Genomic DNA, 15,267 nt, shown 5'->3' with positions numbered 1-15,267 from the left:
GTTGAAGCCTTCTGGTTGTAGCTCTCTCTCTGGTTGTAGCTCTCTGGTTGTAGCTCTCTGGTTGTAGCTCTCTCTCTGGTGGTAGCTCTTTGTAGCTCTTTGTAGTTCTTTGGTTGTAGCTCTTTGGTTGTAGCTCTTTGTAGTTCTTTGGTTGTAGCTCTTTGTAGTTCTTTGTAGTTATTTGGTTGTAGCTCTTTGTAGTTATTTGGTTGTAGCTCTTTGTAGCTCTTTGTAGTTCTTGGGTTGTAGCTCTTTGTAGTTCTTTGTAGTTATTTGGTTGTAGCTCTTTGTAGCTCTTTGGTTGTAGCTCTTTGTAGCTCTTTGTAGTTCTTGGGTTGTAGCTCTTTGTAGTTCTTGGGTTGTAGCTCTTTGTAGCTCTTTGTAGTTATTTGGTTGTAGCTCTTTGTAGCTCTTTGGTTGTAGCTCTTTGTAGTTATTTGGTTGTAGCTCTTTGTAGCTCTTTGGTTGTAGCTCTTTGTAGTTCTTGGGTTGTAGTTCTTTGTAGTTCTTTGGTTTCAGCTCTTGGGTTGTAGCTCTTTGGTTGTAGTTCTTTGGTTGTGGCTCTTTGTAGTTCTTTGGTTGTAGCTCTTTGTAGTTCTTGGGTTGTAGCTCTTTGTAGTTATTTGGTTGTAGCTCTTTGTAGTTCTTTGGTTGTAGCTCTTTGTAGTTCTTTGGTTGTAGCTCTTGGAAGAAGAGAAACTTCACTCTGATCAACAAGCTTGTTTCATGTCCTCACTCCTCCCCCTGGATCCTAGAGAGTCCTATGTGTGTGTGTTCTTCCTACTTTACATCCCTAATTCCTTCCTTCCTTCCATCCCTCATTCCTTCCTTCCTTCCCTCCTTCCTTCCATCCCTCCTTCCTTCAATCCCCCATTCCTTCCTTCTTCTTTCCTTAGTTCTTCCTTCCCTCTTTCCTTCCTTCCTTCCTTCCTTCCTTTTTCCCTACTCTACCTCTGCTAGTGCTCTGTAGAGGAAGTCTATAGTGACTGTTTATGTGCATGATTGCACGTGTGTGTGTGTGTGTGTGTGTGTGTGTGTGTGTCCACACTCTTTGTGAAGACCGGTTTGAGCGTTAGACCACAGTGTGAGGACGTTTTTGCTGAGTAGTGCATTAAAAGTGTGTGTGTGTGTGTGTGTGTGTGTGCGTGTGTGTGTGTTTGCATGTACTGGAATGTATCGCCATGTGTCCAAAAGCTGTAGTTCCTCAAGTGGCCACTCGAGGCTCCAGAAGCGAGTCTTTCCCCACAGACCTTCACCTTAAAATGCCCCAAACTTTACAGCCTCTTAATTTATTTATACAACTTACCCATTTAAATGATTACATGTACATATTTTTGCAGCCGAGTGCGAAGCGGCAGGGATGAGAGTTAGCACCTCCAAATCTGAGGCCATGGTGCTCTGCCGGAAACCGGCGGATTGCTCCCTCCAGGTGGGGGCAAACTGCCTACCCCAAGCGAAGGAGTTCAAGTATCTCGGGGTCTTGTTCACGAGTGAGGGTAAGGTGGAGCGGGGGATCGATAGGCGGATCGGTGCGGCTGCAGCAGTAAAACAGGCGCTGTACCGGTCCGTCTTGGTGAAGAGGGAGCTGAGCCGGAAGGCAAAGCTCTCCATTTACTGGTCGGTCTACGTTCCAACCCTCACCTATGGTCACGAACTCTGGGTCGTGACCGAAAGAACGAGATCTCGGATACAAGCGGCCGAAATGAGCTTCCTCCGTAGGGTGGCCGGGCTCAGCCTTAGAGATAGGGTAAGGAGCTCGGACATCAGGGGGGAGCTTGGAGTCGAGTCGCTGCTCCTTCGTGTCCAAAGGAGTCAGCTGAGGTGGTTCATCTAGTCAGGATGCCTCCTGGACGCCTCCCATTAGAGGTTTTCCGGGCACGTCCAACTGGTAGGAGGCCCCGGGGAAGACCGAGGACACGCTGGAGGGATTATATCTCCTGGCTGGCCTTGGAACGCCTCGGGATCCCCCAGAATGAGCTGGAAAGTGCTGCGGGGGAGAGGGAAGCCTGGGTCGGCCTGCTGAACCTGCTGCCACCGCCACCCGACCCCGGATAAGAGCTGATAATGGATGGATGGATGGATGGATGTACATATTTAAATGGGTTCCCTCTATCCTGTTGTGGTATCCAGACAATACAAGCTGTTGAGCTGTCACTCAACACATGATCACCTGTCACTCACTTCCCCTCTGCGTCTTTATTTCGCCCTCTCTTTCTAGTTTCTCCCGCTGACGTCAACACGCAAGTCCCCACGTGTGACGACACTGAGCAGCAGCTCTCTTAAAGCGACAGTGCGCTCTTATTAAAGGGTCCGTGCAACAATGTTGCTCCTTTCACGGAAAGTTATATTTTTTTTAGCAATTGTTTTTTGTCAACAGTTTTTTGGAGGATTTAAACTGGACATGATTTTAAATCAGCAAAAAATATTTAAATTGCGTGTTTGTAAATAATTTGTTTTAGAGCAACGCTTGATTTTGTTTTTTGGTCAAATCTTTAAGCGTTCAATGTATCCTCACACATAACGGTTCATATGATATCTTTGGAAAAGGTATTTCTCATTCTTCGTGCATTCTTTATACAAAATGGTGTCTTTAAAGGAAACAACTCACTTAAGTTGAGGCAATAAAACCACTTCAGAGAGAGAGAGAGAGAGAAAGAGAGAGAGACTGCAGGCTAAATGAACAGGATGTTCTCATACAACGTTAACAGCTATATATCTATAAAAATGAATGCGCTTTTATTCTTACATATCCAAGGAAATCAGTTTATGTATAATTCACACAAATATGAACCAGGAAGTATAAACACCGTGAAACTGAAACCGGCCTCTTCATCAAGGAGATCGCTGCATGTTTGTTCACCGTGTGAAACGAAAATCAAAACGTTGATTTATTTTGTCACATAACCTCCGATCTTAAGTAACTTCCCTCTTTTAAAAAAAAAAAAAAAAAAAAAAAAAATCTTTTCCAGAAGTATATTTTGAAAAGACTGGATACATGTTACCTGCAGAAATGTACATGTTTCTATATGTTCGTGTTTCTATATGTTCACGTTTCTAGATGTTCACGTTTCTAGATGTACATGTTTCTATATGTTCGTGTTTCTAGATGTTCACGTTTCTAGATGTTCATGTTTCTATATGTTCGTGTTTCTATATGTTCACGTTTCTATATGTTCACGTTTCTTTATGTTCATGTTTCTATATGTTCACGTTTCTATATGTTCATGTTTCTATATGTTCATGTTTCTAGATGTTCACATTTCTATATGTTCATGTTTCTAGATGTTCACGTTTCTATATGTTCATGTTTCCATATGTTCACATTTCTATATGTTCACGTTTCTATATGTTCATGTTTCTATATGTTCATGTTTCCATATGTTCACATTTCTATATGTTCATGTTTCTAGATGTTCACGTTTCTAGATGTTCATGTTTCTATATGTTCATGTTTCTAGATGTTCACGTTTCTAGATGTTCACGTTTCTATATGTTCATGTTTCTAGATGTTCACGTTTCTAGATGTTCACATTTCTATATGTTCATGTTTCTAGATGTTCACATTTCTATATGTTCATGTTTCTAGATGTTCACGTTTCTAGATGTTCATGTTTCTATATGTTCGTGTTTCTATATGTTCACGTTTCTATATGTTCACGTTTCTTTATGTTCATGTTTCTATATGTTCACGTTTCTATATGTTCATGTTTCTATATGTTCATGTTTCTATATGTTCATGTTTCTATATGTTCACGTTTCTATATGTTCATGTTTCTATATGTTCACGTTTCTATATGTTCATGTTTCTAGATGTTCACGTTTCTAGATGTTCACATTTCTATATGTTCATGTTTCTAGATGTTCACGTTTCTAGATGTTCATGTTTCTATATGTTCATGTTTCTAGATGTTCACGTTTCTAGATGTTCACGTTTCTATATGTTCATGTTTCTAGATGTTCACGTTTCTAGATGTTCACATTTCTATATGTTCATGTTTCTAGATGTTCACATTTCTATATGTTCATGTTTCTAGATGTTCACGTTTCTAGATGTTCATGTTTCTATATGTTCATGTTTCTAGATGTTCACGTTTCTATATGTTCATGTTTCTTTATGTTCACGTTTCTATATGTTCACGTTTCTATATGTTATCGTTTCTATAGGTTCACGTTTCTATATGTTCATGTTTCTTTATGTTCACGTTTCTATATGTTCACGTTTCTATATGTTATCGTTTCTATAGGTTCACGTTTCTATATGTTCATGTTTCCATATGTTCATGTTTCCATATGTTCACGTTTGTATATGTTCGTGTTTCTATATGTTCATGTTTCTATATGTTCACGTTTCTATATGTTCACGTTTCTATATGTTCATGTTTCTTTATGTTCATGTTTCTATATGTTCACGTTTCTATATGTTCATGTTTCCATATGTTCGTGTTTCTATATGTTCACGTTTGTATATGTTCGTGTTTCTATATGTTCATGTTTCCATATGTTCACGTTTGTATATGTTCGTGTTTCTATATGTTCATGTTTCTATATGTTCACGTTTCTATATGTTCACGTTTCTATATGTTCATGTTTCTATATGTTCACGTTTGTATATGTTCACGTTTGTATATGTTCATGTTTCTATATGTTCACGTTTCTATATGTTCACGTTTCTATATGTTCACGTTTCTATATGTTCATGTTTCTTTATGTTCACGTTTCTATATGTTCATGTTTCCATATGTTCATGTTTCTATATGTTCACGTTTCTATATGTTCATGTTTCTATATGTTCATGTTTCCATATGTTCACGTTTGTATATGTTCACGTTTGTATATGTTCGTGTTTCTATATGTTCATGTTTCTATATGTTCACGTTTCTATATGTTCACGTTTCTATATGTTCACGTTTCTATATGTTCACGTTTCTATATGTTCACGTTTCTATATGTTCACGTTTCTATATGTTCACGTTTCTATATGTTCATGTTTCTATATGTTCACGTTTCTATATGTTCACGTTTCTACATGTTCACGTTTCTATATGTTCACGTTTCTATATGTTCACGTTTCTAGATGTTCACAGAAAATGTGGGGTTTGTTTTCAAAACCAAGAGCCAATCAGCTCTTCCATCAGGCGACAGTCACGCGTTTCCCATCATGCACTGCAGCTCGCAGTCAGTTTCCACGTTTTGGGAAAGATCATTGATTAATCATCATCGTTAAGAAGTATTTGTGCATCACCAAGGAGCAAATCTCTGTTTCAAGTGTAAAAACTTTATTTAAGACTTCATGTCCAACATACTACATGTATAAATAATACACAGCATGACAATACTTTATTAATAATATTATTAAATATCACATAATAGATAACCCATAGAAAAAAATAGAGATGCCTGCATCTCACACTGTAATAATATTTTTTTAAAAGCTCATAAATAGCATCCTAAATAGATTAAAAAACTAAATGGTAGAAAAACGTGAAAAGTTCCACGACATTTTATCGTCGTTTAGCTCGTTGAGTTGAACTCTTAGCAGGCACTGTGAATGTAAACAAAGGGAGTAAAGGTCACAGGTCGGGGTTCCTCTGCACGCTGCGTCAGTAAAATGAGACGTCTCTTTAAGAACGTGCAATAAATAAATAAATAAATAAATAAAATATGCCAGTAATGACAAACGCTCAGCAGGTATGATGTTCACCACCTGCACCGCCTCAGTTCAGCATAATGCACACAGGATGAATATAATACTCTGCAGGTAGTTGGTCATAAACCAAAGGATGGGACTATTTGGTCATTTTGACCTCAAGGTGGCGCTGAAGGAAAAGCGAGGGAGGATTCTTCTTCTGGGGGGACCTTGAATGCTTGCCAATCCACCGAGTAGACGTTGGACACTATGAACCTGTAGGGGGCCGTGAACATCTGGACCGAACACCATGGCAAACACATCCAATAAATCCTCATCTACACGAAGCGTAACAAGCTAACGGTGGTTGTTTTGCGCTTAACCTCGAGGGCAGGAGCGTCTCTGGAGACGCACCAGCGCTCGTTTGGACCAGTTGCAGAAGACCTGGAGCCGCTCGGAGATCTCCACGGAGAACCGGAGGACGTCGAAGGCCCTGGAGACGACGGGGAGGGAGGGAGGCGGCGGCTGAGGAGCCTCGGCGCCCATCTGGGGACGGAAAGGAGGATCTTAGAGGCTTAGAAGTCCAATCTGTTTCATTTCTTTATATCTTGAGCGTTACTTCATTGATCATAATTTAGGACAGGAATTTACAAGCATTATGCTTCTGCCTGTATACCTTTTCAGTCATATTGTTGAGATTATAGGCTCTCATTGTATTGTATGTGATGACTGAATAAAACACGACTATATACATATATACACCCCTGGACAACAGGACTTATTAGTAATAATTAGCACTTAGAGTTCAGTTCAAATATATACGGTATATATATATATATATATATATATATATATATATATATATATATACACCTTATTATTTTTCACTATGAATTTTACTGAACTAAATGATGCCGAGCCAAACTAGATGGGATGTTATGAGCCAATTATTATGAAAACATTGATATCATGGCGCTTAATGAGTCTACATTTACATTTCAGCTTTCTCATAATGAAGTGGTCTTCTGTAATACAGGTGTAATGATTTTTCCATTTAATAATTTGCCACCTTTCGGTTTTCTAATTTTGACTTCCGACATTTCAATAAACCATGTTATAATCTCCCATCCGTTAAAAACAAAATGTTTTTTTATCCTTAATTATAACTTGAACTCTTTTTTGACATTGGCGTCCATATAATCCATGTAAATGACCCATGCCGGTCTCCTCACCTGGTGAAGAGATGCGTTGAGGAGGTTGGACAGCTGCAGGAGGTGATCGCTGGCGCCCTCTGCTGACCGAGAGGACAAACTGACGTTTTCTTTGGCTTTCATCAACCAATCAGCATGCAGCCTGAAGGCTCGCGTGTACAGGAGCAGCTTGGAGAGCGACTGGTTCACCTGGGGGGGGGGGGGGACGTGAAACCCACAGAGGAAGTATGAATCCACTATTTGAGTTCTCTGGTGACACAAATGAGCCTCTCGAGTCCAGATTCTTTACCTCCAGGGAGCTGAAATGGGCGAAGGTGTGTTCGATGTGAAGAAGACCGTCCAGTCGATGTTCTGCGGCCTCAAAGTTCTCGAGTTCTTCTCCTGTCTGTCGGGAACACGACGAGGAGGGAAGGATGCTTTAATGAAACACTTGACAAACGGAACAGCTGCGATGTTAAACACCTTGAGAGAAAGATTCCACCTTAAATCAGTAATTCAGATACTATTGCATTAAAAACATGCTTTTTTCCCTTTGGTCATTCTTATATTGTTCTTTCACTGATTGTCCTCTGCCTGCCTTGTCTTTAAATGGAGGAATAATAAATAATATATAATCATAGATTTTTTTTTTTTTAAATCATAAAATCACGAATTTATCACAAAAAGTTGATATTCTTTTATTTATTTTGTACACTATATCATAATATTTTTTGTTACTGACGTAATTAAAAAAATTAACTACAGTACATAAAAACCGTACCAAGGCATGGAGTTCATGGGATAAGGTCAACAAGCTGTCCACGTGATGGATCATCGGTCTGAACATGCCACAGAGCGGAGAGCGGTGGGCGGGACGTGCAGATGAACGGACAACCGGCTCAGCCAATAGCAGCAGGTGTAGGAGACAAAGGGCGGAGTCACGAATCACTGCAAAGAAGAGATAAAAGAAACTTAGTAACGAGTTTATCGCTAATTTGTACTTAAGTTTTGTCTTCTAAAAGGAGACATTTTGTTTCATTGTCATGTATTTTCTTATGAGGGTAACTTCTGTGTTATGTTCCCTTGTTTACAACAACAACAAACAAAAACAACAAACAAACCTCTTTATCTAACTTTGGCACATTTACATTGAGGTGGAAAGTGAAAGGTTGATTAATTTGCACTCTCCCAGGTAAATAAATAAAATAAAATAAAAAAAATAAAACAAATGAAATAAATAATATAAAATAAATGTTGTTGGAGTACAGAAAGCGTGGCTTTGAGATTTATTATGTCACGGTTGAACATTTAGATGATTTTGACAATTTAAATGAGGTCTTTAACAAAGTCAATTAAACACCCTTATTTATTTTAAGATGCTCAGACACGATAACAAACAGACCGGATTAAGCAAAAAGTAAAAGAACATTTTTATTTCATGCGCTGAATAAAATAGATTTTTATTTCAGCATCACTGTCAGTTCATTCTACTTTAAGTTATATTCCGTCATAAATTAATCACAAGAGCATCAGTTCAGATTTGGAGATTAAAGCTCTGAGGTGTGAATAAAGGTTGCGTGACCAAAATAGGTCAGACTGATCTACAGTCAGCTGAATGTGTGTCGTTGTGAGAGGAGGACAAAGGTTTGTAAGACCGATCATTTTGTATTTCTGGGAAACGAATGATCGTCTCGGCACAAATGAGATGCATCAGTTTCTTGTTGTGTTTCACACTAACCGAGGCTGCAGCTGGAAAGAGGTCAACGGAGCAGAGGTCAAACTAAAACACGGCGCCGAACGACGCCGAAAAAGCTCGTGAACTTCCGACTGCAGTGATAATTAGAGCCATTAGAGCAACACCTGTCACATGACACGTGTCCTTTGAGCCATTGTTGAACGTTTTGGCCTTTCACAAGATTAGAATATCAAATAATATATAGTTTTTGAATTTTTTTTAAATATATTTTTAAAAAGAAAAGTGTAGTTTTAGTTCACCAACGGAGGCACAAAATCAACATATTATTTAGGGCGCTGACCTCCTACTTTGGTGTGATAACTGACCCACATACACACACACACACACGCACACACGCACACACACACACACACACACACACACACACACACACACACACACACACACACACATGGACATGTACGCAGAGTATTCAACATGCATTCTTACTCGTAAAGATGTGTATAAATGCACATGGACACACATGTTCTGTCACTGTAAAATAAATAAATAAAAGGATGAATGGATAAGTAAATAAATACAAAAATAATTAAATAAATACAAAATAATAATAATAATAATATATATGTATATATATATTATTATATATAACAATATATATATTTAAATATATAAAAATATATATATATATATAAATAATTAATACAAAAATAATGAAATAAATACAAAATAATAATATATATATTAATTAATTAATAAATAAATTATTAGATAGAAAGACTTTTGGTTTCAACCAGATAAATTAAATACCCTTATAGGCATGAGTGGGCTGAATGGGAGTGAAAAGGCCTACACATCCGGCCTCCGATAAACACACGGAAGAGAATCATCAAGCTGTCAATCACTCTGAGGGTGAATAATTCCCCCAAATCCTCTGCGGCTTTTCTTTGTCTTGCTTTAATGGCCGATGATCTCTCTTGAAGGAAGCAACACTTTAAATCAAGATTGTACACGTCTGTAAATCTACCCGCTGGTTTGATGCAACTTGAGAATTTTTTTCCGATCGGCCGGGGCAACAAAGAAGTGAGTTGTACGTTGGCGTTTGATCAGCGTGCAGGAATGTGAGGTATGCAGGCCCCCCCCCCCCCCGCCCGTTCCCCCTCCTCTGGGCCTCCTGGTGGAAAAGGAGAGGGGAGCTGTTGGTGTGGTGTGACTCATGTTATTCTATGGGGGTGACGCCTCAGGCCGCTCTCTTTAAAGGGGGAAAACATCCACTTTGCGTCTGACTTGCACTTTAAACACTTTAAACGGTCTTCCAGAAGACAGACGGTACTCCCAGGTCAAAGGTCACAGGGTAGAAGGTCCAATGCCATTTTAGTTTTTACGAGTACAAAGAGATCAAAAGGCGACTTTGGAGCTTTTAATGCATTTCTATCTGTTCAGTAAAAATAAAGATTCCCTTTTTGAAGATTTTTTTACTTGGAAAGTTTACAACATATAATTTGATTTATTATTATTTTTTATTTACGTCTCAAAAAGGTGGCAAAATAGTGAAGATTTGTCCTTAAAAAAAAACACATTTAAATAATTAAATATAATCAATATTTTAACTTTGAACAGTATCATTCAGATAGAATTATACAAACAGTAAATCCCTCGTTTGGGTAAAAGAGAATTAAATTAAACTCACTAATAAGAAGAAATAATATACAATATGTAGAGCAAATTACAGGATGTAAAAACATCGACCGTCATCGGTATATCTAAAAAAACAAAACGAGCTGCGATGTCACGGAAACTCCGAGCACTTTAACGTGTTTCACCGAACGCGCACGATGACGCGTCATCGCTGCAGACAGGAAGAGCCAGAACAGCTGCAGAAATGATCTTTTTTTCCAGCCAAAATAATTAAACAAACACGTCTGCCGTGTATTACTCCGAGACCCGGAACCGTGGCAACGCGCCGCCTCTAAAAGAGAGAAGACGTGTTGTTTCATATCTGTTGCGCGTCGACTTCCTGCCAACAAAAAAAAAGGACACTTTTGTTTTTAGAGCCTCTCAGGTGAGTCGATTGTTCGGGGGCCGTTCCACCAATGAGATGAGAACAGATGTTTCCCTGAAGCGCCCCCAAACTGGCCGGTGAATCAGTGCATCCTGCCGATTAAAATGTCAGCTTCTGCAGAATTTCGTTGACGACACCGGCAGAAACTAATCTGGAATTGCGTCACGAGGCTTATTGGTAATGTTTTTCGAAAAGAAGATGTCAGAAGAACCAACCTCCCCCCCCCCCCCCCCCCACCGGTGCTGCAGTCATGCACTTGGCAGAGCAAACGGGCTGAGACAGCGTTACAGCTCGAGACGCAGAGGGAACCGTCCGTCGTTGATGTGTTTCGCAGGTCGTTTCGTCAGCACACACACACACACACACACACACACACACACACACACACACACGCACACACATGCACGTAACACACGTACACACACACACACACACTTCCACGGCGTCCGTTCCCCTTCCTGTCCTCTCTGACACGGTGAGCGCGTCTTTTCCTTTTGAACTTCTGGTGAACTTCCGGCGTCTGGCAGGAAGTGCCAACTCCCCCCCCCCCAAAAAACCAAGAAAAAACTTTTTTCACTTACAAGGAACTGGCAACCCGCGAGCGTAACGTTTGACCTTTAAACGAGCGCGCTCATTCTTCATGCGGGAGTTTTTATTTTTCATATTTCCGAGGTTTTGAGAAAGCTCCACCAACATAGTTGAGATAAAAATTATGTTTTTACAAGTGATTCTACACCCCTGACATGATGCACACTGGCCTTTTAATATTTTTTGGGGTTAAATCTTATCGATGTTTTTTGTTCCACTTCCTGTCCAGCACCAACCAGCTGGTGAACACAACCAGATGTGCTGGTGGAGACCAAAAACAGAGCTAGAAGAAGACATGTGACCTTTTTACCACACTCACTTCACACGGTTAGAATGATTGACAGCTTGTTTCTGCTGCACTTGTTATGCTACTTACGTCTCACGTTTTTGATTTGTCTGAGATGTCCTCATGTCAGATGATCCGGAGGATGTTTCAGGCACGTTGGCGAGTCAAATTGGTATGACTATAGTTTTTAAATCTGATTTACGTCACAAACTTCCTTTTTTTTAAAGCTTCAAAACCAGATGTTCATGAACAATTGGACACTTTTATAATCCAGTAAATGACAATGTCCTTTTCACACCATCTATCTCAGCTAATTATGGATTTTCTGACATCATATTGTGTGAATCCTGAGCTTTATGAACGCTAACTGTTAAAAAAAAATGATGTGTATTAATAAGAATATCTTTTAAAAACAAAACAAATGAACTTAAACAGCTCCATAAAATAAAGGGGAGAAAAAAACAACCCTGTTTCAGAAAATAGTCATTAATAATAACAAAAGTGATCCACCATCTGTTTCATGACCTCTAACTTTCCAAACTGTGTGTGTGTGTATGTGTGTGTGTGTGTGTGTGTGTGTGTGTGTGTGTGATAGACAGTGTGACGTCATCCAGAAAGTGCAGTACCCTCGTTGACCACCTGGGGGGCCCAGCTATCATCACCACTGACCCTCCGACCTTGAAACATCCATAACGCGTCCTCGTACAGTGAGCGTGCACATTGTACAGTAAGTGATGCGCATGATGACATCACCGTCTGCCTACCTGACTCCTGTGTGTCACCTCACACAGACAGACAGACAGACAGACAGACAGACAGACAGACAGACAGACAGACAGACACAGACAGACAGACAGACAGACAGACAGACAGACACACAGACACACACAGACAGACAGACAGACAGACAGACAGACAGACAGACAGACAGACAGACAGACAGACAGACAGACAGACACAGACAGACAGACAGACAGACAGACAGACAGACAGACAGACAGACAGACAGACAGACAGACAGACAGACAGACACAGACAGACAGACAGACAGACAGACAGACAGACAGACAGACAGACAGACAGACACAGACAGACAGACAGACAGACACAGACAGACACAGACAGACAGACAGACAGACAGACAGACAGACAGACAGACACAGACACAGACAGACAGACAGACAGACACACAGACAGACACACACACACACACACAGACAGAAACACACACACACACGCAGTGTTTCGTGACTCTTCTTGTTGTTACGAGTCAGCAGGTTTTTAGTGATTAGTTAGTAACCGCATTAAGTAATAAAGCGTTACGTCATCTAGAAGTCAGGAGAACACCTTGAGACCGTGAGAAGAGACTTTCACTGCCCGGCAGGTTACAACTTTTCATTCATAAAAGCGCGCTCACGCTCGCAATCATTCCATCACACGGGATACAAAAAAAGTGAAGAATCCTTCAGATTTAGAGTTTCTATTTAAAATAAAAACAAGAGTCGATGCGTGAGCTTTGAATTCTGACAATCGAGACCACGGTTTCTTGTTTTGTGTGTTTACTAGAGAGAGAAACGTCGCCACAGTTCATAAAACTGCAATTATATAAATATTGCAATACTTTTCATTCGTGGGGCCACGAGTGAAAAGACCAGAAAACCAGAAAAGTTGTTGTAATTTTCACTTTTACTTTTATTATGAGACGATAAAGCTGAAATAAAATACATCTTCCAGCTTCATGTTTTACTGTTTGAGTGTTAAGTCTAATGCTGCTGGACACAATTATGTTGTTGACAAGTTCAAACCACTCAAGGAAACCCCCCAAACACACACACACACACACACACACACACACACACACACACACACACACACACACACACACACACACACACACTGCTCAACCATTTAAAAACTAAACTTTCTGTTTCAGCCACACATTCATTCATTCACAAACTCTCTCACCAAACTGACCCTGTAAGTATGAGTAAAGACCACGTGCAGTAAAGCTCCCCTCCTCCACACACACACACACACACACACGCACACACACACACACACACACACACACACATCTCAATTCACTCTCTGAAAGTACCATAAACAAAACTTACATTTCATCTTTTCTGCCGCCGCTGTCAAACCTCCTTCTCCAGTCCGGTGTGTGTGTACTGTACGTGTGTGTGTTATTGTGTGTGTGTGTGTTATTGTGTGTGTGGACAAAATGTAAAAGTTCCCCTTTATAGCGTAGCAGCATGACACATCACCTGAGTCATCAGCCATCGTCGCAATTCAAGCACCAACGCCACTCCCCCCCCCCCCCCCCCCCCCTCTTCTGACCCCCCCTCCTCCTCTGAATAAAAAAAGAAGAAGCTTTAAATGTGTTTGTCGAATGAAGTCAATCAGAAATTAAATGAAACTGCAGAATCAGAAAATACCAAGTTGAGCAATTCTTCCTCCCCCTCCTCTTCCTCCTCCTCCCTGATGTCATCGCCTCACTTTCTCCTTTTGTCTCTTGTTCACACATAAAACCCCACTGGATGAAAAATGAACGCTTAACGAGGCAGAAAGTGGCGAGAAGACGACGACATGTATCATTTTAATTATTCATCGATATGGTGAATAGAGTTTTGTCCATTGAAACCTCTCACATTTGACTTGTTTACAAATCAAGCTCATTTAAACAAGGGGCTCAGTGGTTAGCAGGTCCGTCTTTCGATCAGGGGGTTGGCGGTTCAATCCCCGCCCTAGTCCTTGTGTCCTTGAGCAAGACACTTAACCCTGAATTGCTCCCTGTAGCTGTTCTACGGTGTGTTAATGTAACGTGGTTGTAAGTCTCTTTGGATGAAAAGCGTCAGCTAAATGTGATGTAAACAGAAGACGATGCTCTTGAGCTCCAGCTGCTGCTCCAGTTACACGTACACAACCTGGAAAAACAGGAAGTAACACTTGACTTTAATAACGTCCTTCTCTTTCCTCTGTGACATCATAGATGTGGGTTTACGCTTGCGGAGTTTCGAAGAACGGTGAATTTTTTTTAATGTATATTTTGACACTTTTTAATTTTCCCGGGGGCCTCGACAATACTCTCGCTGAAGAGAGAAAAAACAAGAAATGGCATTAAATTATTAATCCTTAACATTTTTTTTTTTTTTAAAGTAGGTTACACCTGTCAAAGGGTGATTGCGTCATCTCGATCTCATTCGCTCTCGGGTTTCAATCACGTATGTTTTAGTCGGATTGTGGTTTTAAACCCGATTAAAGTAAATTACTTCGCTCTGCTGCTCAATGTCTGAGGCCGCATGGAGCTTTAAATGGAGTTCCAGCCACACAGCGTACAGAACAAGTTACAAGGTAGCAGCCTGTCAATCACCGTGTAGCCCCGCCCTAAAGCACACCCTGCTTTATGGTCTGTTTGACTCTAAATGACCATAATTTACTAAATGAATATCACGCTGTATTGAAGAAGACTTGAAACTAGAGATTGAGACCAAAAACTAATGTTTACAATGTTTACTGAGGGAATACATCAAGAGAAGTAGAGTAATTTATATAGACTTCTATACAACCAGAGGAGTCACCCCCTGGTGGTCAGGAGAGAGAATGCAGCTTTAACACATGAAGCATAGACTTCTATACAACCAGAGGAGTCGCCCCCTGGTGGTCAGTAGAGAGAATGCAGCTTTAACACATGAAGCATAGACTTCTATACAACCAGAGGAGTCGCCCCCTGGTGGTCAGGAGAGAGAATGCAGCTTTAACACATGAAGCATAGACTTCTATACAACCAGAGGAGTCGCCCCCTGGTGGTCAGGAGAG

At 40.3% G+C, this 15,267-nt stretch overlaps 1 protein-coding gene across 1 annotated transcript; it reads right to left on the bottom strand.

The window, feature by feature from the left end:
- Positions 1 to 5,255: 5,255 nt before the first annotated feature.
- Positions 5,256 to 13,671, bottom strand: il11b (interleukin 11b). Its single transcript, XM_034544926.1, has 5 exons — positions 13,563 to 13,671; positions 7,598 to 7,764; positions 7,127 to 7,222; positions 6,859 to 7,026; positions 5,256 to 6,172 (listed from the first exon to the last, which is right to left on the bottom strand). The coding sequence occupies exons 1-5, from the start codon at positions 13,567 to 13,569 to the stop codon at positions 6,005 to 6,007; spliced, it is 606 nt and encodes a 201-aa protein (XP_034400817.1). The 5' UTR covers positions 13,570 to 13,671; the 3' UTR covers positions 5,256 to 6,004.
- Positions 13,672 to 15,267: the final 1,596 nt, after the last annotated feature.

The sequence above is a fragment of the Cyclopterus lumpus genome, chromosome 11, assembly GCF_009769545.1.
Source record: "Cyclopterus lumpus isolate fCycLum1 chromosome 11, fCycLum1.pri, whole genome shotgun sequence".
In the NCBI taxonomy this organism is placed as follows: Eukaryota; Metazoa; Chordata; class Actinopteri; order Perciformes; family Cyclopteridae; genus Cyclopterus; species Cyclopterus lumpus.
Note: the sequence above shows the minus strand (reverse complement) of the source record. Positions and strands in the feature narration are given on the sequence as shown.